This window comes from Pinus tabuliformis, chromosome 4_2 (assembly GCF_031772625.1).
Source record: "Pinus tabuliformis cultivar Carrire ecotype Pingquan chromosome 4_2, CPIR1, whole genome shotgun sequence".
Lineage (NCBI taxonomy): Eukaryota > Viridiplantae > Streptophyta > Pinopsida > Pinales > Pinaceae > Pinus > Pinus tabuliformis.
This window is the reverse complement of record NC_142304.1, coordinates 201787980-201813490: the sequence shown is the minus strand read 5'-3', so window position 1 is coordinate 201813490 and position 25511 is coordinate 201787980. Positions and strand designations below refer to the sequence as shown.

General features: G+C 36.7%; 1 protein-coding gene across 2 annotated transcripts; it reads left to right on the top strand.

Annotated features, from left to right (window-relative positions):
* The first annotated feature begins 12389 nt into the window (after positions 1-12389).
* On the top strand, positions 12390-15383 carry LOC149168820 (BURP domain-containing protein 6-like). 2 transcript variants are annotated; one of them, XM_089428438.1, is made up of 3 exons: positions 12390-12474; positions 13645-13712; positions 13807-15383. In XM_089428438.1, exons 2-3 carry the CDS (start codon positions 13680-13682, stop codon positions 14884-14886), a joined length of 1113 nt encoding a protein of 370 aa, XP_089284564.1. In that variant the 5' UTR covers positions 12390-12474; positions 13645-13679; the 3' UTR covers positions 14887-15383. The 2 variants fall into 2 exon arrangements, with proteins under 2 accessions (XP_089284564.1, XP_089284565.1); XM_089428439.1 differs by having other exon boundaries at positions 12412-12474; positions 13630-13712.
* Positions 15384-25511: the final 10128 nt, after the last annotated feature.

The following is a 25511-nucleotide window of genomic DNA, read 5'->3' as shown; positions in this document are numbered from 1 at the left end:
TTGGATTGCATGCATGTGCTCAACGCTATGCATGTTGTCAGATTCTTTACATGTGATCCACAACACTTCTCACCATGTTTTCTCTGTGTCAACTGTTGGGATGGATCCTTAACTTGTACTGGTGCAATTTCATCTGTGATTGCATGTTGCGCCCACTGTTGTTCCTATTCCTGCTGCAACTCATCAGACTATCTATGCAGCTTCATGTTCTTCCTGAAATGCTGCTTTAGCATAAGAAACTCCTTCTTTATTTCATCTTCTGCCTTCGCGTGATCTTCATGCCGCATCGTCACTTAATAACCCGAGTCTCCAAAGTTACTTTCATTATTAGTGGATTTGCTTAATCTTACAACTTTGCTTCGCCTCTATGTTGTCAACAACCTTCCTCTTGAATTCACTGTGTTCGCTGCATTCGATATGCTACCTTCAGCTGCTGTTCATGATGTTGCTCACTGTGATGTTACTTCTTGATGTCCTTGTTGACGATCAACATGATGTCTTCATGAGTAGGTAATCCCATGGACACTTGATCGACTACATCCCCAAGTGTGCTCTGAACCGTGTCTTCATCTCTACTCTCTTGGAAACCATTTTATCTATACTACTAAGAGGAAGATGAACACCTATGATACCTAGAGACATGGAAACACTCATAGCAAGCAATCTGGTAGTCCAAAACCAAAATGAACATGAGAATTGACTTGCAACATACCTGGTTGAATGATCATGAAGGTTACACAATTTCGGCCAGGAGGTTGGGAGACCAACTACTAAGACTGCACAAGGCACAGTTCAAACTGCTCGGAGATTGACTGACTACTGGACCTGCAAAATGCACAATCCAGTTGGGCAGTTGACAGCTAGGATTGTGTAATGCGCAATTCCAGCTCGGAAACACTGTTGGCTCGGGGACATATTTGCGCAAATTTTTGGGCCAAGTAGCCACTGACCTCCAGAAATGTGCAATTCAATCTAGGAGGCCAGTGTTGGGATAGAATGTGAGAATATGGAGAGGAAAGTGAGCCTTCCCCCTCCAGATTGTGCAATGTAGCCTTGGTGAAGGCAAAGACTGGGCCAAGGTTAACCTGATTCACCGACGGGCAACCGAAAGAATGTAAGTCGATGAATGCATGGCAACACTAAGTGATAGCAGAAGTGATTAATAGTGCATGAAAAACACAAATGAAAGATTCGGAAAATCGATCAACATGCATGTGGGTGGGGCAATTCGCTTGTTGTGCGAACATCCGTGCAAAACAGTTTCATGCATGCGACAACAGTGAGATAGCAAAAAAAAATGAAACAGAGATAGAACAAGCTAGTATACATGTAAACGACAACAATCATTCAAAGAAATCAAGAGAATGTACCCCCATCAAAGAAAACACAAAAAGAAATAGAAATACATCACAAGGCATGGGGAGCGGGCTTACCCCGAAATAACTCAGACGAATGTGCCAACTGCTCCTAGATGTGATGTGGGATGTTAAAGCTACAAGCTTGATGTGAGGAATGAGCTCTACAATGTACAGTTGCTGAGTTTGGATAACATCGAGGTTGTGACGCACATGCCACAAACCTAGGGGAACCGACACTTGGTGGCAGGGTTCTGAATTGCTCCTTGCATGTAACTTCCAACTGCTAAACATAGATCCCTGAGACAAGCGATGCCTTTGCATGCTGCCTTGGGAGAAGCATCCTATGCATGAAATTCTATTTCGCTCGGTCCCAGAGGGAACCGGTTAACTCAGCTGCACATGCAAGTGACTGCTCGACTGCTGGAGAAAAATGCGCATTTCTGGCTCGGAGTTGGGCTGGCTGCCCAAGGGGTTTGCACAATTTCTGGGCTGAGAAGCTGACTTCTGCCCATATTTGTGCAAATCCTGGGATGAACAACCTATTGATGGGAAAAATTGCACAAATCCTGATGGGAGGGTTGGTTGGCAGGATTACGCAATCCTGGAGCCCAGCAGTTTGTTAGAGGGAATTGCGCAATTCTTGGAGGGAAGGCTAGTTTCCCTCCATAAATGTGCAAATTTCACTGTGAAGTTGCTCAACCTACAGCTCGACCAAGTCTGGGTAAGTGGTTTGTGAGGGGAATGGATCGATTGTGATCAACAGGCTACCTTTGAGCAAGAAAGACACTGAAGCTTGAGGACATGACGAAGCAAGGCAAGCTGCTATGAAGGTTGGTAGGGAGGCTCCAAAATAGGCTAAGGAATAATTTTGGAGGGTGTTTGTAGCCGCTATAACACTTGGCAACACACTAGTAGAACTCCAGCTCTTTGAATGGACCTTGTTCGTGAAAATCATGTCTAACACCTCCAGAAGTATTGTTTAGCTCTTAGCTCATCTTGGCTTCACACTAGCTTGATTGTAAGATGTATCATCTGCCAGAATCTTGGTCGATTGACACACATTCCAAGCCAAGACAACACAGTTGTTTCGATTAGGGTTGAGGGGTATATAGGTTTACAAGCAGTATAGTCGTTAGAGTCTTAGTTTCATCTCTGGTGTTGCTCCACTACCAGCAGGCCTGGACAGAACCCTGGTGGAGTCACATAGGAACACAAGTATGACTCTGCTGCCAGCGAGCTTGGTCAGTTCCCCGGTGGAGTTACTTGCATCACCTCCCTATGCAGGAAGCCATTCTCTTCTTTCACCTTATTCATTTTTCATTTTTTTTTTTTTACTTTTATTTATTTATTTATTTTTCACTGTGCATAGCACTTATTAATTTTAGAGGTGGAATAGGGGTCCTGACTTATTGAGATAATAGGATGTTGTTCCAACAAAGAAGTAGTTTATTATATCTCTGACGTGCCTGTTAAGTTTCTCCCCCTCACCTTACTCTACTTGACTGAGCTCACAAGTGTTAACCCAAAAACAATCGACTAGAGAAGGTGACACTAGTTAGGGCACAAGCGTTGTGTTTACACCAAGTTTTACTTCGTACAATACGTATTTTCTTTTCGATGTATCATGGACTAAAAGTAACAAGCTCATCATACAGAGGCAAGATAACATACAACCAATTAGTGATATCTATACAAGCCCTATTGTACTTTACCCAACTCACTTCAAGAGTCATACATGGTTTCATGCAAAACTAACCTATGAATGAAACAAGCAAATGAACTAACAATCAACGAAACAAAGCAAGAGAACAAGCAAAAATGAGAGAAAAGAAAGAAAAAAAACAAGCAAGAAAATAAACAAGAAAACAAAGCATGAAAGTAAACAAGCATGCAAGAAAACACTACTCCTACTCCATGTGAGACAACATGACTTGAGAAAGCCTTGCAAGACATCACTGACACTTGGTCCATTATGGTGAGAAAAACTCTTTGAAATGCTTGTGATGGTGAAGCTAGTGAGTTGATGCCAAGCTTGGTCGTCCATGATGGTGTGCATGCACCTCATGGTGACATCTTGCTTAAGAGAACTCTTGCCTCTGTTGCAATCGGTGCATTGGTTCAGCCCCTTCATCCAACTCATATGCTAACATGCGCATGGTCTTCTTGGGTATGGTTGAACTGACAACACAATGATGCATAGTGTTTGTGCTGATCTTCAAGTGTGTGTTGGTCATCATGCACATCAACTTGCCGAAGTGCATGTTCAACCCCAGTTGGAGTTGCTTCTTGTCTTTGCCTTGGTGAGTGTGTTAAATGGGTTGGATTCTACGAGTGTGCTCAATGACATGCATGCTGCTGGATCCTTTGCATGCGATCAACAACATTGCTCACCATGTTTGCTCTGTGTCAGTTGTTGGGATGGATCCTTAACTTGTACTAGAGAAATTTCATCCGTGAGTGCATGTTGCGCCCACTGCTATTCATGTTCTTGCTGCAACTCATTGGACTATCTGTACAACTTCATGTTCTTATTGAGTTGCTGCTTTAGCACATGTAACTCCTTCGTTATTCCATCCTCTGCCTTTCGCGTCGTTACTTCATAGCTTGAGTCTCCAAATTTGCTTTCATTATAAGTGGATCTGCTTGATCTTGCAACTTTTCTCCGCCTCTGTGTTGTCAACAACCTTCCTCTTGCATTCGTTGCGTTCGCTTCTTTTGTTGTGTTCACTGCATTCGGTATGCTGCCTTCAACTGTTGTTCATGATGTTGCTCATTGTGATGTTGCTGCTTGATGTCCTTGTCCATGAACAACCTAATGTCTTCGTGAGTAGGTAATCCCATGGACACTTGATCGACTTAATCCCCATGTGTGCTCTCAATGGTGTCTTCATCTCTACTCTTTTGGAAACCATTGTACTTGTACTGCTGAGAGGCAGATGAACACCAATGATACCTGGAGACATGGTAACACTCATAGCAAGTAATCTGTCAATCGAAAATCAAAATGAACATGAGAACTGACTTGCAACATACCTGGGTGAATGATCATGAAGGTTGCGCAATTTCGACCTTAAGATTAGGAGACCGACTGTGAAGACTGCACAAGGCACAGTCCAGGCTGCTGGGAGACTGACTGACTACTAGAACTGCAAAATGCGCAATCCATTTGGGCAGTTGGCTATTGGGATTGCGTAATGTGTGATTCTAGCTGGGAAAGACTGGCTGGCCAAGGGATAGATTTGTGCAAATTTTTGGGCCAAGTAGCCACTGACCTCTAGAAATGTGCAATTCAGTCTAGGAGGTCAGTGATGGGCCAGAATGTGCAAATATGGAGAGGAAGGTGAGCCTTCCTTCTCCAGATTGCGTAAAGAAGCCTTGGTGAAGGCAGAGACCGGGCCAAGGTAGGCCCGACTCACCAACGAGCAACTAAAAGCAAGTAAGTCGATGAATGCATGGTGACACTAAGTGATAACATAAGTGATTAATAGTGCATGCAAAACATGAATGAAATATTCGGAAAATGGATCAACATGCATGTGGGTGAGGCAATTCGCCGGTTGGGCGAACATCTGTGTAAAATAATTTCATGCATGCGATAGAATTGAGATAGCAACAAAAACTGAAACATAGCTATAACAAGATAGTATACATGTAAATGACAACAAGCATTCAAAGAAATCAAGCAACCATTATTCCCCCAAGAGAAAACAAAAAAAGCGACCGAGATGCAGCACAAGGAATGGGAAGCGGGCTTACCCCAAAACAACTGAGATGAATGTGCCGACTGCTCCTAGATGTGATGTGGGATGTCAGAGCTGCGAGGTTGATGTGAGAAATGAGCTCTGCAGTGTCCAGTTGATGAGTTTTGATAACATCAAGGTTGTGACGCACATGCCACAAATCTAGGGGAAGTGACACTTGGTGGGAGGTTTCTGAATTACTCCTTGCATGTAACCTCCAATTGCTAAATTTAGATCCCTGAGACAAGGGATTCCTTTGCATGCTGCCTTGGGAGAAGAAACCTATGGATGCAAGTCTATTTTTCTCGGTCCCAGAGAGAACAGGTCAACTCTGCTGCACATGTAAGCGACTGCTCGAATGCTAGAGAAAAATGTGCATTTTTGGCTTGGAGATGGGCTGGTTGCCTAGGGGGTTTGTGTAATTTCTAGGATGAACAACTGACTACTGCCCAGATTTGTGCAAATCCCAGGTTGAAAAACTTTTTGATGGGAAAAATTGCACAAATCCTGCCGGGAGGGTTGGCTGGCAGGATTGCGCAATCCTGGAGCCCAAGAGGCTATCAAAAGGAAATTGCACAATTCTTGGAGGGAATGCTGGTTGCCCTCCATAAATGCGCAAATTTCACTAGGAAGTTGCTCATCCTGCAGCTGGAACAATTCTAGGTAAGCAGCCTATGAGGGGAATGGATTGACTATGATCGATAGGCTTCCTTTGAGCAAGAAAGACATTGAAGCTTAAGGGATTGACAAAACAAGGAAAGCTACTGTGAAGGTTGGTAGGGAGGTTCCAAAACAAGCTAAGGAAAAATTTTGGAGGGTGGTTGTAGCTGCTACAACATAGTATAGAATTGGGACTTAATGGGGGTTTTGAAGTCCTCCCACCTAGCCGTAGTCAAATCACCCTCTAGCCTAATTGTTTATGTATGGATTTTCCACTAGGTCATGACATGGCTCTTTAAATTCAATCTAGAAATTGATATCTTCTTCTCTTCATCTATAACATGAACACTAAAATAAACTTTTAATTTTTATAACCAAGGATTCAATTTTAACCCATCAATCTCAACTTATTATGGATTTATGTCTATGTTCAGTTCCATATCGAATAGGGATTATGGATGGTTTATGGCACCCAAACTTATTCTTTCTCAGGATCTTTCCTTGACTCATTTTTTGTGAGTCTTCATGGTATCCTAATTCCCCATCTAATCTAACCTATGAGTTAGAAGCTTCATCCTCTCTAAACGATCTAAGCTTGCTTGTTAGGGACACCATGAGAAGGTTCATATTGTGACTAATGTCAATGGCTTACACTTTTAACCTTCAAAATCTATATTTTATGTTGGATCATGAGGGTTATTGTCAAGAAACTCATTAGATTTAGCTAGGGTTATATCATGGCTATATAACTAGAATAATTTATCACAACATATCTAATAAAATTGAAATATTTGTTATGAGTGTTAATTACCTTTAGATCTCAAATTCCTTATTTACTATTTTTATGCTTAGAAATAAATGAGCTGAAATATTAGGAATACAGAATAGAGAGAAATACACATGCCATCCACAACAAACAAAAACTTTACGCCGGAAAACCAATATGGGAGAAAACCCAACTAGAAGGTGAGGTTGCTTTGTTATCTTTTCTTTGCTATGGAAATATAAAAGTACAAAATAAGAGATACTCTCTACGGAGTTACATAGAACCTGTGGCCTATAAGGCTACTACAAAATCTTAACATAACACTATATCCAATGAGGGGTAAGGTTTGACTCCCTCAACCCTCAACTATAGTTATGATTTTGGACCTTCTAGATTCTTCTTCAAAGTCCATACATGGCTAGCCACATATGCATGAGTAACCGGGTCTTAAGTGGCATCCTCATTTACCATGGTGTTCAACATGTTAGGTAAACTTGTGGGGAGGCATAACTTTTTGATATGAACTCTGTTTGATGTGATTCTTGCACCATTGGAAATATCCCTTAGTGTAGAACATCACGAGAGAGTTTGGAAAAATAGAGAGCTTTTTAACCCCAAACGCATTGTCTAATGCCTTGACTACTAGATTCTTCAAATTAGGACCCTTAAGATGACCATTACGTAAAAATGATGTTGCAAGCTCATTCCTCCAATTTTTCTACTCTAAAATCATCCAAATAGATGACAAATAATATAATGATCTAATTTGGATCAGCTTAATAAGATGTATTCTAAGCAAGAGGAGGAAGTATTGCACTACTCTAGTAACCTTATCAAAATATGAAGAGGGAAATTAAAGGATGGCTTAATGATTAATAAAGGATTACACCCATTTGACCTATAGACTTGGTATAACATGATGATAATTATGATTGCTTGAATTACACATTAATTTTACATAAGAAATGTATGGAAACAAAGGGGTTCCACACTTTGATTAAATGGATTTTTTGTATAGATTTATGTGGAGATTTATCATTTTTCAACTTAGATCTAGTGATGAGGAATCACGATCATTCTTTGATGTATTTTACCCTAATTGGGATGATCACTATATTTTGGCATTTGTTGAAACTCTACTTATAGGAGCTTGATGCTAAATGTATGTACTGGATTACACATTTCTATTTTGGTTCTATAAGCTTGACCTCAATGCCTCTCTCTTTTTAGCACAAACGTGTTGTCAATGTGAGTGAAATCCATGTTCCAATAAACAACTCAACTTGTAGGGTGTATGTAGCTTCTTTGGGGTGAATTTAAACTTGGTTATATCCTGCTATCCTAAACCTACTCATGGAGGTGAAACCCATAATATATAGCTATTGATAAGATATTTAACATCTAAAGATGCAAAAGCCAAAGATGTTAGGGACATGGCTTTAGAGGCTGTGCAAGAATACTCAGATGGAGAAGGGTGTAGGAAAAATGTAGGATCAATAGTAGAATACAATATTGGGTGTTTCATAGGGCCATGACTCTTAGAATTATTAATCAACTTTGTGTAAACTTTCTAGTTTGCAATGGATGGCATCTTCAATGGCTATGTAGCTAGAAGAATAATAAGAAATTATCTTTTGACAACAAGGGAAGTAGTTGGATATTGATGCATTTCTAACCAATAGGTAAGAATTTTTATAGGGTAACACATAAGTTGTAAGAATATAAATATAATGCATTCATAGGAGGTCATTTTAGCGAGATAAGTAATATTGTTGCACAAAGTTCCATAATACTTGTATGTGTGGTACAATGAATGAGCAAGCCACCAATTGCTACACCAATGTTGGAAATGAACATATGAAATAGTTAGATATAGAAAAATGACATAATATAATATGCATAACACTAATTATATATATATATATATATATATATATATATATATATATATATATATCTATATATATATATATATATATATATATAGAGAGAGAGAGAGAGAGAGAGAGAGAGAGAGAGAGAGAGATTTGATCCTAATAGCCTTCATGAATTTGGTGTTGTGCAATGGCTTTCATTGACCCGTATCAAGTTTTCTTGCAACTTGAGCATTGATGAGGATCACATGATCTAGGACGAGGACAACTATTGTGTCCATCTTGCCTCTTCTAGTTGCTAGACTCTATTGTAGGGAATGAAGGGCCAACCGCTCCCCCACCATTCGATGAAGGTCCCTCTTAGCACAATAATGCAAATAACTTTCTATGTTGTATTAAACTACATGTCAAGGTGGAAATGGAGGCTTCCGTTTCACAAATGTTTTATGAAATGGAAGGATGTTGGGGAAGACTGCTAGACCTTCACCTAGGAGGGCTAGACCCTTTCTACGGGTCAAGCTTGACATTTTTCAATTTGTGTGGACTCTCAACCTTACCCTTGGAATTCACCAATGTTAAGGTAGTTGACATAGTTCCCTAAAAGAAATTCAACTCATAGTTTTCTAAGGAACTATAATGGCAACTATCCATCTAGTGTTTTATAGTAGGTTGGTAGGTGCAGCGATTTATGCAAATGTGTTTCTTTTGTGAGAGGATGTTGTGTGCAAATGTGTTTCTTTTGTGAATGGAGACTGTGTTCGAGTTGTGTTTTCAATAAAGAAGGTAATCACATCTTGATTTGAAATGTTTAGATCTTTGACTTGATTTATATCTAACAACTTCTTAAGACAAGATCATATGAGATAATTAGCCTAAGTTATATAAACAAAAATATGTGTGCATTTTTAAAAATGTATATGTATGTTATGCATGAACATAAAAATGTAAATTTTGAAAGAAGAGCTATTAACTCAAAACGGGAACTTTAGCAAAAAAACCCCCAAAAGCATGAAAAACAGTGCTAAAAATGAAAAGTGTTGATGCTAGAATAACACTTTTTTTTTCTAGGGTAAATTTCAATATGTTTTAAAAATGATAGTGAAAACCAATTTTTTGTGCAAAAAACACCCTCAAAACGAAAAGTGTTGATGCTCGAATAACACTTTTTTTTTTCTGGGGTAAATTTTCAATATTTTGAACTAGGGTAAATTTTCAATATTTTGAAATAATGGCGTGAAAGATTTTATCATGACTCCGAAAAACATTAAAGTTTCAAAAGAATAATGAAGACATAAAATTAAAAATAAAAACAAAATTTTAGACAAAAAAAAAAAAAAAAATAACAAAAATTAAATAAAAATATATATTAAAAAACAAAATATAAAACAAAAAACAAAACAAGACATAAAACAAAACAAAACAAAAATATCAAATATATAAAAAAGACAAAAAGAAAAAAAAATCAATCATAAAAATGTTAAAAAAAAACAAAATTAAGCTACTAATAATAATAATAATACATTTTCTATATATATATATATATACATTATTTTAAAATATTTTTAAAAACATACAATTTTTTATTTAAAAAGAAAAAAAAAAAAAATTGACCCATCGCCCCATTGCCTTTGGGGGTGCGACAGCAAACCGATTCTCTGCCGCCCAAGGACGTACCCCCACAGGTGGCAACAGAGTGATTCTCCGCCATCTAGGGCAACACCCCCACGGGCGGTGAGGTGGCGGCAGACCGATTCTGGGAATCAGCGTGCTGCCACTCGGTCGCCCATGGGGGTGTGGCGAGGTAGCGGTAGACTAATTCTAGGAATTGGCCTGCTGCCACCTGGCCCCCCATGGGGCGCAACCAAGCCAAGCAGACGCACCATTATATATATATATATAATTTTAATTGTTTTTTTGGTTTTTTTTAATTTCAATATATTTTTGTTTTTTAATGTATTTTTTTAAATGTTTTTACTCTTATTTTTAGTAGTTTTGAAATTTTTTTGGTAATTTTCTATTTATATTTTTTTGACTTTTTTTAGTTTTTTTAAATTTTTTATTTTTACTTATTTATTATTTTGTTTTTTCTTCCAAAAAATTTTATGGTTTATGAGATAATTTTTTTTATTTTTTATTTTTTACATTTTTGGAAGTTTTTTTTGTCTTATATATATGTGTGTGTGTAATCAATATCTTAAAAAAGAGAAATAATACAACTAGAAAATTTGTTAAATAATCATGATTTCAAAAAAAATTGGACATAAAATTTTTTAAAGTATCACAAAATGTAACATTTAAAAAAAATATCCACACTTAAAAAAATTAAGTGTCAAAAATAAGCTCTCTAAAACAAAATGTTGACGCTGTATCAACAAGTCTCAAAATCAACATGAAAATTACTAACATTAAAAAAAGTGTATTGTGCATCGCCACTTTTCAAAATTTGTTGACCTTTTTGCTGCCTCAACTAAACAATTAATAGTTTAAATTCTGGTTTAAAAATTTACATTGTTACATGTTGATTAACATGAAATTACCACTAAGCCATCATCCTTTATCTTATAAAAATGATCATACATCTAATGTAAGATACTAATATCCAATGTTAAATACTCGTAGAAATCAAAATTTGGAAAAAAAAAAACCTACAGCTAATTGTACTTATACTCATGGTAATCAAAATTTAATATAAAACAAAATCTTTACTGCTAAAATAAAAGTGATATTCTTTATGAATTTGAAAACATGGAAATCAAAATTTGAAAAAAAAAAAGACGGACAGCTAATTATTCTCATACTAATGGTAACCAAAATTTGATAAAAAAACAAAAACCTTACCGCTAAAATAAAAGTGACATTCTTTATGAATGTGAAAACAAAGAACAAACATTAATTTCACAAGATATTTATGTTGATAAGATAATTAACTATAAATACATTGTTTATCCACCAAACTGCCCATTCAGCTTTTCAGGAGAAGGAATTGAAATACATAGTACAAAGATGTTTATGAACAAGACTTCCCCAGTTTTCTCTCCATGAAAAGAAAGAGAAATTCATGATTTTAAATATCGTTATTCCAACCCAGCGTTAAGATTGGCAATATGCGATATGTTGCCATTTGGCATGGACACCGACAACACAAATGGACCGCACATTACAGGTAGAAGTGGGCATTCACATTCTAAACTGTTTCGGGTATTAAAGGGAGGGTGAATAGAAACATCTGCGCGAGTTGGTCTGTCTTCGTCCAACTTTTCAATGGAGTGAGCAGCCGGAGGGTGAGCGTTTATCACGAGCATATGGGTTTGGTATGCAATTGGAATTGACAAACGACCCTTTGATAGGGACGAGATTCTGCAGAGTGACGACATGCACTTAAGTGAGACAAGAAATATCAGTACGGCCTTCACGGGTTTCAATCTCTAAAGTCGAGGACCTAACTCTTAAAGATTCCATCGTGACACTTATTGTATACATTGGGCAGAAATTTAGACTAGATGGTAAATGCTTCCAACAATGTCAATGTTAGGTTAATGCTGTAGTCTAAGAATTGCTAGGAAAGTTATGGAAATTCTGGTTATATTTAGAAAAAAATTAGTAATGATTTTTGTAAATCTGAGTGGTTATTAAACTTCAACATTTTAGGTGTTTTAGACGTTTTTCATAGTGCTAAATTTATTTTCACCATCAAAAACACTATTGGAACACTGCATTAAAATCTTTTGCCCAGATTCCAGCCACTTTTAACCATAGGGCAATTCGTCAGGCTGAGTAGACGACGACTCCAATGTTAATAGGTCTGTCATTCACAGCGGCATTCAATTTCTGCATTAGTATATCACTAACTGGAGGTCTAGTATTAATTGGGACATTTAATTTCTGCACTATTTGTGGTCAATGTTTGTTATTAATTGCATGCTGACTGGTACCAATCAGATTAGTCCTTTCCAACGTTCATACAGTAAACCAGATGACTTCTACCAGAGCAGCTTTTCATATGCCTATATATTAAGTGTAATGGAGAGCTAATCTCAGTTGTAGCCAGAGATACTATTTTCAAGGCGATTCAACTGGTAAATCTCCATCGTATGCTCGTTGCATTTGATTAGAAGTAGGACATAGCTGAGCCATCTCTATTCTTGATATTGTTGTGGCTTTATACTGTCGTCTTCTTAAGTCTGTAATTTGTGACGAGTATGTGGAATGTAAGGGTTATGTTTTAGTTTTAGGGGGTTCAGGTTTAGGTTTCAGAGATTTATTGATTGTAGTTATATGGATCTGTGACTTTATAGTGTCTTATTCTTAAGTCTAGTTTGTGGGGGTGTGTGGAATGTAATGGTTATGTTTCAGTTTCAGGGAGTTTTGTTTTAGGTTTCAAGAATTTATTGCCTGTAGTTTAATGGATCTGTGCCTTATTCTTAAGTCTAATTTGTGGGAGTATGTGGAATGTAAGGGTTATGTTTCAGTTTCGGGGCGTTTTGTTTTAGCTTTCAAGAATTTATTGTTTGTAGTTTAATGGATCTGTGTAGAGTTAGGGATTGTTTAATTATTAGGGGTTTTTGGAGTTTTCAGTGAGAATTTAGTGACGTGTTTTTCTATGAAATGTGTTTTTAGTGACATGTGTTTTTCTATGAAATGTGTTTTTAGTGACATGTGTTTTTCTAAGAAATGTGTTTTTGATTGCAGATGCAGCATCTTGAAAAACTCATATGCAGCATCTTGAAAAACTCATAAACACTCCTATTGTAAACAATTCACCACTCAAATTTGTAATATGAAATAATCTTTGCTAAATTCTGACCAGTGACTAATTCAATTGAAAAATATATTTAATTAATGTGATGTGATTTGTGAAAAATATATTTAATTAATGTGATGTGATTTGTTTGAGAGTTCTTAGTCATTAACGTCGTTTCTTTGTGACTGAACAACTCTCTGCTCTAAATAATTAAATTTGTGAAAAATGGCTATCATTCATGTCTTTTATCCTTTGTTTTGAAATGGTCCAATCTTAGAAATAAAATGCTTCATATTTTTTCTGTTTGGTTTCTTGATCCGGTCCAATCTTAAAAAAAAAATGTTTCATGCTTCTTTTTCTGTTTTGTTTCTTCATATGGGCTGCTTAAGCTACAACCTTCAAGTTTGCTTTATCTGGTTTGTTTTGTTGCTTGCCGCTGGTAGAGGGTTTCACTAATATGCCAAGAACGCTTTTAATTGATAAACCCTAGGATCGTTGGTTGCAGCATTTGCATTCACGGAAGATATTGTTTGGTGCAACATGAAGTTTTATAGTGTGCTCCTTGTTCTACTGGTAAGTAGGATTTCACAACTTCTGCATGTTTGTATATCTCGCTTCATGCTCATGCCCTAACCCTAATGTACCGTGCGACATGTGTGACTCTCAGTGTGTTATCGCCAGCGAAGCGCTGGCGAAGTCTTCTACTGTTTCTCCGGCATTGAGTTACTGGCATCACAAGTTGCCAACGACGCCAATTCCCCATGCTTTGCGAGAGCTCATCTCCCCTTTGTCATCGTCAGAGCTGCTGGCCGACATGAAAGAGGAGGACGACGATGGGGTTTCTGTAAACGTTGGCAAGGGAGGAGTGAATGTCACGGACAAACCTAAACCTAACCCCAAGCCCACACCAGCTGTGACTACGAAGCCCAGCCCCGGGAAGGGAGGCGTGGGCGTTAATGTGGGAAAGGGAGGAGTGTCAGTGGGTAAAAACCCTGGGAAAGGAGTAGGCGTTCATGTGGGTGACCAGAGTCCTTTCGACTACAATTACGCAGCATCAGAGGATGAGATATTGGGCGACCCTTCGCTGTCGTCAATATTTTTGCTTGAAAAGGACTTGCAGAGTGGATCAAAAGTGAATCTGCAATTCCTGGAGAGGTCAAGCAGCCCTGCAGACAGTACAGTATTCTTCCTTCCACGTCGTTTGGCTCAGGCTATTCCATTCTCCTCTCACAAGCTCTCAGTAGCCCTGGAGAAACTTAATATATCCCAAGGATCCAACAAGGCTCTTGCTATGAAGCATACGTTAGAAGAATGTGAAAATCCTGCAATTAGTGGGGAGAGCAAATTCTGCGCAACATCGTTGGAATCCATGATTGATTACTCCACATTTACACTAGGGACCAATGATGTGAAAGTGCTGGCTACGAATGTAAGGAAGGGGCAGCAATATACAATAACTGGGTTTCCTTTCCGAAGCAAATCTGGTTCCATATCCGTGGCCTGTCACAAGCAGAGATATGCATATGCTGTGTACTACTGCCATGAAACTGAGCACACAAGCTCCGCACTCGTGTCTCTAAAGGGCGAAGATGGCAGCAGTGGGGAGGGAGTTGCAGTGTGTCATACAGAAACGAGTGGGTGGAATCCTCAACACTTGGCGTTCAAGGTGCTTAATGTGAAGCCCGGTGGTGCACCCGTTTGCCACTTTATTCCAAATGATCACATCGTCTGGCTTCCTGCCAACTAACAGCTACTACCTTCCATAATTTTCTCCCTGTCTCTTATGTATGCTCCATCTCCACTCCTCTCTAATACGCATACGTATTTCTGATATAATATAAGATAATGTACTCTCCCAACTATTGGGCTCGTCCTCGTCTCTGTCTTTAGGTTTGGCATTTGTTCCTTTTTCTGTAAAAAGAACAGCATCCCTAGTTCTGTAAAGCTCTAAATAAAGTGAATTGCCGTACGCATTTGTGGGGCAACCGATATGATAATGTCGTGGGGTTAAAATACTCTTTTGAATGGTATAGTCAGTGTAATGTAAGCATTTGCGGTGCAGCTGATATGGTAATGTCGTGGGGTTAAAATACTCTTTTGAATGGTATAATCACTGTAATGTCTTGTCTTTAAGGAAAAAACAATTTCTTTGTATTCACTACAAATTTCGGAATGGTAAGTGCACAGTTGTTGTTGCGCTGTTTTTCCATGTAGTTTGTTCAAGAAATATATGGAAATTTTTCATATTTATGTTTCTTGTGAATTGCATGGACTTCGTAAATAATGTATTGTTTTTCCATGTAGTTTGTTCAAGAAATATATGGAAATTTTTCATATTTATGTTTCTTGTGAATTGCATGGACTTCGTAAATAATGTATTCTTATAATCCTTCAATATAGTTGAACGTGGAATGCCTTTTCAAGCAGTTTAGTTCTGAAAAATATTTCTATTATGTGTTCAGTGTATGTTGGGACAAGAATCTATATATATATCTCGAAATATTTAATAATTTTATTTTTATAATTAATAAAAATATATAAATTATAGTTATAAATACAATGATTAAATAATATTTGATTTGGCGGAAATTATCTAGACTTATTTATAATGGATTTTTGCATTACATTAATTTTATATGTTGTGAATATTTGTGGGGTATATACATTTATTCATTTAGGTATATAATCTGTAGCGTAGAGTATTACATTACCAATAATTTTAAAATAATATACATACAAAAATCATGCAACATAGTATATTATGTGGTTCATAAAGTGGGTGTATAAATACCTTTTATTTTATATTTTTATATTTTTTAATTATAAACAATTTATCATATTTAAAATCTCAATTTAGTAAAGGGAGATATCAGGTTAGAAAGTTGTTGTGATCATTCTAATTCATTAAAAAAGAGAGTAGAAATAGAGGTGAAATATAAAATAAAATTATCTATAATGCTTCACAACAATTCAAATTCAAATTGTTATAAAGTAAAATATTAAGGTTCAAAACTCAATTTCCAAAAATGGAAGACATGTTACAAGAAATGGAAAAACTTGTTGAGGAAAATTGCATATTGAAAAACCAAATTAAAGGATTAAATGAAAAACTAAATAACAATTTGTTCTCTAGTAGTATAAAAATTAATTTTACATAAAATTCATAAAATAGCAAATGAATAAACTAATTTAGTTAGATCATGAGTGCAATAAACAAATCTTGAATCTCATAACTGTTAGTATAAAGAGCAAAAAGATGAGGACAGGTTAGCAACCTTAAAAAAAAAACTAAAAATAAGTCACAAATTGAAACAACTTAGATCATTGAAGGAAGAAGGTTGATAAGGATACTCAAGCATAAAGATAGACTAATATGTATTAGTGTAACCTATAGTCACCATAAATTTGGCATACTCAATAAATATCCAAGCTTAATAGGGACATTCTTATTTATAAATTAGCAAACAAAGAAAAATTAACAATGAAGGTTAAGGATGCTAGAAAGTAAGGCAAATGGGAAATTGTTACAAATAACAAAGCTATTATCAGGGTTAGAGACCAAAATGTGACTAATGAGACTAACAAATAGGAATTTGGAAAACTCCAAATCTTTTTTTTGGAACTGTTGTGGCCTTCCCTTTCATAAAGGTCCTAAGTTAAGGTGGATCTTGAGTGTTTGATATTTTCTTTTAGTCAAAACTTGGGAGCATGATGAGTCTAAAGCCCCTTACATACATGGATTCTTTTTGTGGTTAGTGTGGAACAAGAAATCCTCTCACAAAGAAATTGATGGCATAATCTGTTATATAAAAAAGAATGTTACTCCCTACACTCGACTTCATAAGATAGACTCTTTCAATTGGTACTTTTGGATCAAAATATTTGACATTAACATTAATAGGATTTATATCACAATTTTTTAGTTCACACCTATCAACTCTACCTTCCATAAGAAAAAAAATCTAGATAAGAATTTCCCTTATAATGCACTAGAATAAGATATTCATTGTTGGGTCCCTATAATACTAGTGATTACCCCATTACTATTGTAGTTATACCCCTTATTAATATTGTTGTGCCCCTATTGCCCCCATATTGTTATTACTGTGCCCCATAGAATCCCTCTATTGTTATTTTTGTGGCTTTATATTATTATTGTTAGGTTGGCTGGATTATATTGTGACTCCTTAGACTCCTATATATAGAAAGGAGGTTTTTTCATTTGAATCATCCAAGAATTGTTCATTTATGTAATGTAAAGGAGGTTTCCCCCTCGAAGAGGCTGAATTCTAAGGCGTTGATCTATCTTTTCTATCTTTTCTTGAGCTGGTTTCATAACATTTGGTATCAGAGCTTTGGATTCTAGGGTTTCGCTGCTCCAAACAGGTCATCGTGGCATTTTCGCTATAACGTTTTTCTGTGACGTTTCAGAAGTCGCAAAAAAAACCCATTTGAGAAGAAATCGCGTTGAACCTTGGGTCCGAATTTCAGAGCTTTTGCGCGATATTTGCGGAGATATGATCTGAGGAAGTTGGTCTTTTTGCAGACTCCTGAATTACATTCAAAACAGGTGACCTGGGGAAAATCGTCATAACTTTCTCTCTGGGGATCGGATTGAAATTTCGTAAAAGGTACAGAAAGAGGACGGACTGTAGTTTATTGTATGCATGTTTCAGATCCAAAGGTCGAAACAGTGACATGTGGCACGTCGTACAAGTTCGCTCTACTGAACTAGTCTATAAGCAAGTCACTGTGGGAGATTTCACATAACTCTTCCTTGGAGAATCCAATTTGGGTCAGACTTGTGGCATTGGAAAGAGGACACAGAGGGCTACTACAGCTCACAAATACACAGATACATCAGAGGCAATATCGAGCTCCTACAAAGTGAAAAAAGGTGTGTAGATTTTCTTAAATTTTTGCTTAAGCTTGGTTTGAAAATTTATTTTGAAGGAATTCAAAGGGCATAGTAGAGCATTATTATCGGTAACTGATGCCCCGAGGAAAGAAAATGCAAACACCTAGTAAGGAACCTGAAAGCTCTAGCATGACTCATGAAGAAGAGGAAGAAATGCAACATGATATATCAAAATTACAAGACCAAGTGCAACAACTGTCACTTGCACAAAAAGGAACAGAATCTAAGATGGATGGTTTAAAGAAAGATGTAGAAGCTAAGATGGATGGTTTAAAGAAAGGTGTAGAAGCTAAGATGGACTGTTTAAAGAAAGGCGTAGAAGCTAAGATGATTGACGTGGAAGCTAATATGGATGATTTGAAGATAGATTTGAAGGCAAACATGGACGAATTGAAGATAAATATGAATAAGTTGCTACAAGAAATGGTCCCTAAGGGTGAAAGGGTACTAAAGGAAACTCATGATGAGAACAAAAGAAATGTTAATCATGATTCCATAGATGCTAATGTTGGATCGAAGACTCACCATATTCCAAAAATCGATATGAGGAAGTTTGATGGCAAGGATCCCGCCACATGGATATTACAGATGGAGCAATTCTTCGATCTCAATAATGTGCAAAACACACAAAAGGTACGTATGGCAACTTTATATTTGGAACCAAATCAGTTTGTATGGTATCAATGGCTTTGCTCTCGTAAACAATTTATCACTTGGGCAATTTTTACGGAAGAATTGATAGCACATTATGAGGATACAAAAAGCAACACTTTTTTTAGCCAATTGATAAGTCTCAAACAAAAGGGTTCAATAATGGAGCACATTGAGGAGTTCCAAAAATTGAACATAAGGGTAAAAGATATTCCAGAGGAGCATAGGATTGATGTGTTCATAGGGTCTTTAAAGGATAATATCCAACATGATGTTCGCCTTTGGGAACCTGATTCATTAGAGAAGGCATTCAGGTTAGCAAGAAAAATGGAAAGCAAAATTATGGCAACCAGGAAGCATACCACTCACAACTATAAAGACGGAAGTGTTGTTGCCCCTAGTCTTCCACAACCTATAAGGTTGACACCACAACAATTGGAAGAAAAAAGAGCAAAAGGGCTTTGTTACAGTTGTGATAGCAAATACACTAAAGGTCATAAGTGTGCTGAGAAGAAATTATTCTACATAGATTGTGAAGAGGAAGAAGAAAAGGAGCAAGAAAGGTCAAAAGAAGAGGATATACTCCAGGAACAAAGCCTAGATGAAGAACAAATAAATCCGACCATATCTTGTAATGCATTGGCGGGAATTACCACTCCTCAAACCATCAAGATAGAAGGACAAATCAAGAAGAAAAAGGTAATAGTGTTGATTGATTCAGGAAGCACCCACAATTTTATTCATTGTAGGGTAGCAAAAGAATTGAATTGCTTCCTATATCCAGCACCAGAGTGTCAAGTGATGATTGCAAATGGAGGAACAATAAATTGCTCTGGAAAGTGCCATAATATCAAGCTATCCATGGGAGAATATGTATTGACTAGCCCAATGCTTTCCATTCCAATGGGAGGTGCTGATGTTGTACTAGGAGTCCAATGGCTACAATCCTTGGGTACAATAGCTTTTAATTTTCAAGAACTTTTCATCAAATTTTCCGCCGAAGGAAAGGAAGTTGAATTAAGGGGTATTGCAGGGAAACCAGGAAAGATAATCAGCTCTAATGGTATGACAAAGCTTCTAAAAAAGGAGCAAAGAGGTGTAATTGCACAATTATGTTCGCTAGATGTTTCCACATTGGAATCATCTATTTCTCCAGATCTCCAAAAAGTCCTGGACAATCATTCCAAGGTATTTGAGACTCCCAAAGGTCTCCCACCTATGCGTGATCATGATCATGCTATTCATCTGATTCTAGGAAGTGTTCCTCCAAACATCAGGCCGTACAGATATCCCTATGTCCAAAAGAGTGAAATTGAACGTATGGTTGCAGAAATGCTAGAGGCTGGTATAATTCAACCGAGTCAAAGTTCTTTCTCTGCTCCAGTAGTATTGGTGCACAAGAAGGATGGATCATGGCGCATGTGTCCGGATTATAGGGAGCTCAACAAGCTCACTATTAAAGATAAGTTCCCCATTCCTGTCATTGATGAATTATTTGATGAATTGCATGGATCAATTTACTTCACCAAGTTGGATCTTCGTTCAGGATATCATCAAATCAGAATGAAGATTGAAGACATTCCGAAAACAGCATTTAGAACTCATGAGGGTCATTATGAATTTTTGGTCATGCCTTTTGGCCTTACCAATGCACCTTCAACATTTCAAGGTTTGATGAATTCAATTTTCAAACCATTACTTAGAAAATTTGTGTTAGTATTTTTTGATGATATACTAATCTACAGCAAGTCTTGGAAGGATCATGTTGAACATGTTGACAGGGTGCTACAACTATTGGAGGAGAAACAATTATATGCAAAAAGATCCAAATGTTTCTTTGGAGTCCAGGAGGTGGAATATTTGGGTCATATTGTATCTCATGAAGGAGTTAAGGTAGACCCTAGAAAAATTAAAGCCATTAAGGAATGGAAAATCCCCACATCCATAAAGCATCTGCGAGGATTTCTTGGGTTGACAGGGTATTATCGCAAGTTTGTTAAGAATTATGGGAGAATATCAGCACCTCTAACAACATTATTGAATAAAGATGCATTTTCATGGACTCCGGAAGCAACAAAGGCCTTTGAACATCTTAAAGAGGCAATGTGCCAAGCACCGGTCTTAGCTACACCAGACTTCACAAAAACCTTTATTGTGGAATGTGATGCTTCAGGAAATGGAATTGGTGCTGTTCTAATGCAAGATGAAAGACCCATTGCTTTTGAAAGTCGTCCAATCAAGGGAAAGTTTTTAAGCAAAGTATTTATGAGAAGGAAATGTTGGCAATACTCCATGCACTTAAGAAATGGCGACCCTACCTAATGGGAAGACACTTCAAGGTAAAAACAGATCATGATAGCCTTAAATACTTTTTAGAACAAAGATTATCCTCTGAAGAGCAGCAAAAGTGGGTCACAAAGATGTTGGGTTATGACTTTGAAATCATCTACAAAAACGGAAAGCAAAATGTGGTGGCAGATGCACTCTCAAGAAAGGATGAGGATGTGGAAGCATTGTTGTGTGCCATTTCTATTATCCAACCAGATTGGATAAACGAAGCAAGGGAGGAATGGAAGAATGACGAAGAAGTGTGGGCACTTATTCGAAAGCTACAACAAGATTCCAGTACGTCTGATACATTTAGTTGGAAAAATGATTCGTTATGGTACAAAGATCGCTTATACCTCTGTAAGAATTCCCAGCTAAAACAAAAGATTCTTATGGAATTGCACACTTCTCCCTTAGGAGGGCACTCAGGATTTCTAAAAACTTACCACAGGGTTAAGAAGGAATTTTTTTGGGATGGCCTTAAATCAGATATTCAAAAGTTTGTGGCGGAATGTTTGGTTTTCCAACAAAATAAAGTGGAAACAATTAAGACACCGGGTCTATTACAACCTTTATCCATTCCAAGCCAATGTTGGGAGGAGGTTTCAATGGATTTTATCATAGGTTTACCCAAGTCTGAGGGAAAAAGTGTCATCATGGTGGTAGTTGACAGACTTACCAAGTATGCACACTTTTGTGCATTATCACATCCATTTAAAGCCAGTACAGTTTCTACTGCATTTATGGAAACAATTCAAAAGCTACATGGAAACCCAAAGATTATTGTAAGTGATAGAGATCCCATTTTCACTGGAAATTTTTGGACAGAATTATTTTCTTGTCTTGGTACTCAGTTAGCTCATAGCTCATCTTATCATCCTCAATCTGATGGGAAAACTGAGATAGTAAACAAATGTTTGGAAGGATATCTTCGTTGCTTTTGTATCTGATAAACAGACACAATGGGTCAAATGGTTGCCTCTGACTGAATGGTGGTATAACACTTCCTTCGATACAACAACAAAAATGACCCCATTTATGGCACTTTATGGGTATCAACCACCATCCATCACATCATATTTAAGAGAAAATTCTAAGGTTCAGGCAGTGGAACATCACATCGAACATCAACAACAAGTCCTCCAACTCTTAAAGGATAACCTCGTGTTGGCACAAAATAGAATGAAACAACAGGCAGATCAACATCGCAGTGAAAGAAGTTTTGATGTAGGTGATTGGGTATTCCTACGGCTACAACCATATAAGCAAATGTCCCTCAAGCAAGCTAAGAAGGATAATAAATTATCACCAAAGTATTATGGTCCGTACAAGGTGTTGCAAAAGATTGGTACTATGGCATGCAAATTGGAGCTTCCTGCAACTTCTCGATTGCACCCAGTTTTCCATGTTTCATGTTTAAAGAAGGTTATAGGCGACAAGCTCCCAGTTCAAACAATATTTCCAAAACTTGACGAGGAAGGAAAGATTATATTGGAACCGGAAGCAGTCACAGAAACAAGAACTCGACAGCTACGGAATCGTTCAATTTAAGAGTATCTTATCAAGTGGAAGAACTTATCCGCTGAATATTCCACATGGGAGGATGAGAATTTTATGCAGAAGTATCCAGAACTACTCAAGCGTTGAGGACAACACTTTTTTGAAGGAGAGGGGCATGTTGGGTCCCTATAATACTAGTGATTACCCCATTACTATTGTAGTTATACCCCTTATTAATATTGTTGTGCCCCTATTTCCCCCATATTGTTACTACTGTGCCCCATAGAATCCCTCTATTGTTATTTTTGTGGCTTTATATTATTATTGTTAGGTCGGCTGGATTATATTGTGACTCCTTAGACTCCTATATATAGAAAGGAGGTTTTGTCATTTGAATCATCCAAGAATTGTTCATTTATGTAATGTAAAGGAGGTTGCCCCCTCGAAGAGGCTGAATTCTAAGGCGTTGATCTATCTTTTCTATCTTTTCTTGAGCTGGTTTCATAACATTCATAGTCTAAGGAATGAAGGTAATTTCATCTTTTTATGAGACTTTAATTCTAGAACCACAACAAATCAATTTATTCTTCTATGTAATGATTCCAACCTAATCCTCTTTGGCTAGATCAGGACGTTGATTTAGCTAGTAGATACAAAAGAAACTCTCAAGACCTACCTAAGAATTTATTTGGTATTGGGTTGTTGAATATATATGCTTCTCAAAACATTATAATTTGCTATGGCATAATCAAGGGGCCAAACTCCAACTAGATGACTTTTATTCTAACAACAGTGTCATGGATTAAGGGATATATCATATCATTGTTTCCAACCAAATTAAAATTTGTGACCTCTTAAATGGTCGTGAGTTCGAATATAATCATAGACCTTTCACCTTATAAATTTTTCCATGCACAATAGCAACTTGCAAGATAATTGTGAGAGTCAAAGGCACTTACCTTTTGACAAAATTAAATGGACCCCTTCTTAAAGAATTTAAATAGGGATTTACACCTTTTAACTTACAAGGATAACATTGAAAACCTCTATAAAAAATTTACTACAAACCTGTGTTATTTCATTAGCAAGTTCTCTAACTTGTTGTATTAAAACAATAATAGAACTACTAACCCATGGTATGATAATGATTGTAAAATGACTAGAAAAGTGATTAGTAATATTCTTAATGAAACTTTAAAAAGTAATAAGATAAGATACAAAGCTCTTATTAAAACGAAGAAAAGGTTTTATATAAATATAAAGCAAGAGAAACTAATGCACCTTTTAAAATATATTCCTATAAAGTTTTGGTGAAGAACTATAATTGGTAAAACTAAATAAAATAGGGGTTGTTGTCTATCCAAGAGACTTAGAGAGCCAAAACCTACCGAAATCCTACCATTTTTTTCATTAAAAAATTGAGAGTAGGAGTGCTTGAATCATGTTCTTTATGGTGTGAATAGATTCATCCCCATCAGAAACTGGAACCCAAAATCTTGAAGATTGACAGCTATAATCAGAATTTCCAAAAAAATATTGTGAGGTTTTACCAAAATTGTGTTGGAATTTCAAATGTTTTGGGGGAAAATTTGCAGCCTCCTTAGAGTAAGAAAATAAAATAATTTGATTCCCTTAAAGAACTATATCTCCTATCTTAAAAACCTTTATGAATCCCCTAATTCCATGAGCACCACTTTGAATGCCCCTATAGAGGATGATATTTTTTGCAAGGCATTGAGTTTGGGGTTAAGCAGCTCACTAATGGGAAAGCTAAGGATATTGAATGCTACCAAGATGAAAATTTTAAAATGGGAAGACCTATCATCATCCCTCACATACACAAGATCTTTAATTTGGTAGTGATGCAAGGCTTCCCTAATCCTTGGACAAAGAGCCTCGTTGTGTCTATCTTTAAATGTAAGGATAAAATAATTCCCTCTAATTATAGAACCATTATGACTAAAGCTACATTTTATCCAAGCTATATGGAATTATTTTGGAAAATAAGATTAGCCTATGGCTTAAATTAAAAGAGCTAAAGATCAAATTAGGTTTAGGAGATATAATTCAACTTTGGACCATTCTATTACTGTGAGGATCATTGGAAAGGAATTTCACAATAAAAAAAAATGTTCAATTATGTTGTTTCATTGACTTTAGAAAATATTTTGAGGCCATTCCTAATAAAACATTATGAAAGAGGCTAGAAGTGATAATGGTTCCTCTCATGTTGGGTTACAACAATGCCGTGACCAATATTAGGACTAGTGAGTGTTCGTCAAAAGAAATTAAAGGCAATATTGGAGTCAAGCAAGGGTGTCCCTTATACCCTATTTTTTTGGCATGTAAATTGATAAGATAGAAGAGTGCTTGAAGATGCAAGTTGTGTTGACATCATGCTCACTTGTATAGTTAAAACTCCTCTCCTTTATGTTGGCAACATTTTTCTTTTAATGAGAACTCATTACAATCTTGGAAAACAACTAATAATCCTCTAAGATTTCTATTTCAAGATGGGTATGACTGACAAATCTAAAGTCATGATAATCAAATTCAAAATTTTTGCATGTGATACTTTCATATATGAAAACAACTACTTGGAGGAAGTGCCTTCATATAAATACCTTGGAATAGAAGTCGACAAAAGCTAAATTGGAGTTTAGCAATGGGAAAAGAATAAGTGGAGGATGTAAATGTTACTATGTGATTAAAAACAATTGTAAGTCAATAGATATTTGGATATGAGATTTGAAAAAAACTCTTGTTTGAGACTCTCGTCACTCATGTTATTTTATATGGATTATGGATGTAAGGTTTTGGCTTGCAGTATCTCTAAAGAATCATGGAGGAAGATTTAACATACCCAAAAGGATATTAAGGTAAATGCAATCTTAATATTAAATGAAATACTCCCTACCCTATCCTCCTTATTAAAGTAATCATTTGCCCTCTTCACTTCAAGAGAGGATGGCATA

Bases quoted from the DNA above. Each gene is read 5' to 3' on its own strand.
- LOC149168820 (XM_089428438.1), top strand. From the start codon at position 13,680: ATGAAGTTTTATAGTGTGCTCCTTGTTCTACTG. The intron at 13,713-13,806 runs GTAAGTAGGATT...TGTGACTCTCAG, and splicing joins GTGTGCTCCTTGTTCTACTG to TGTGTTATCGCCAGCGAAGC.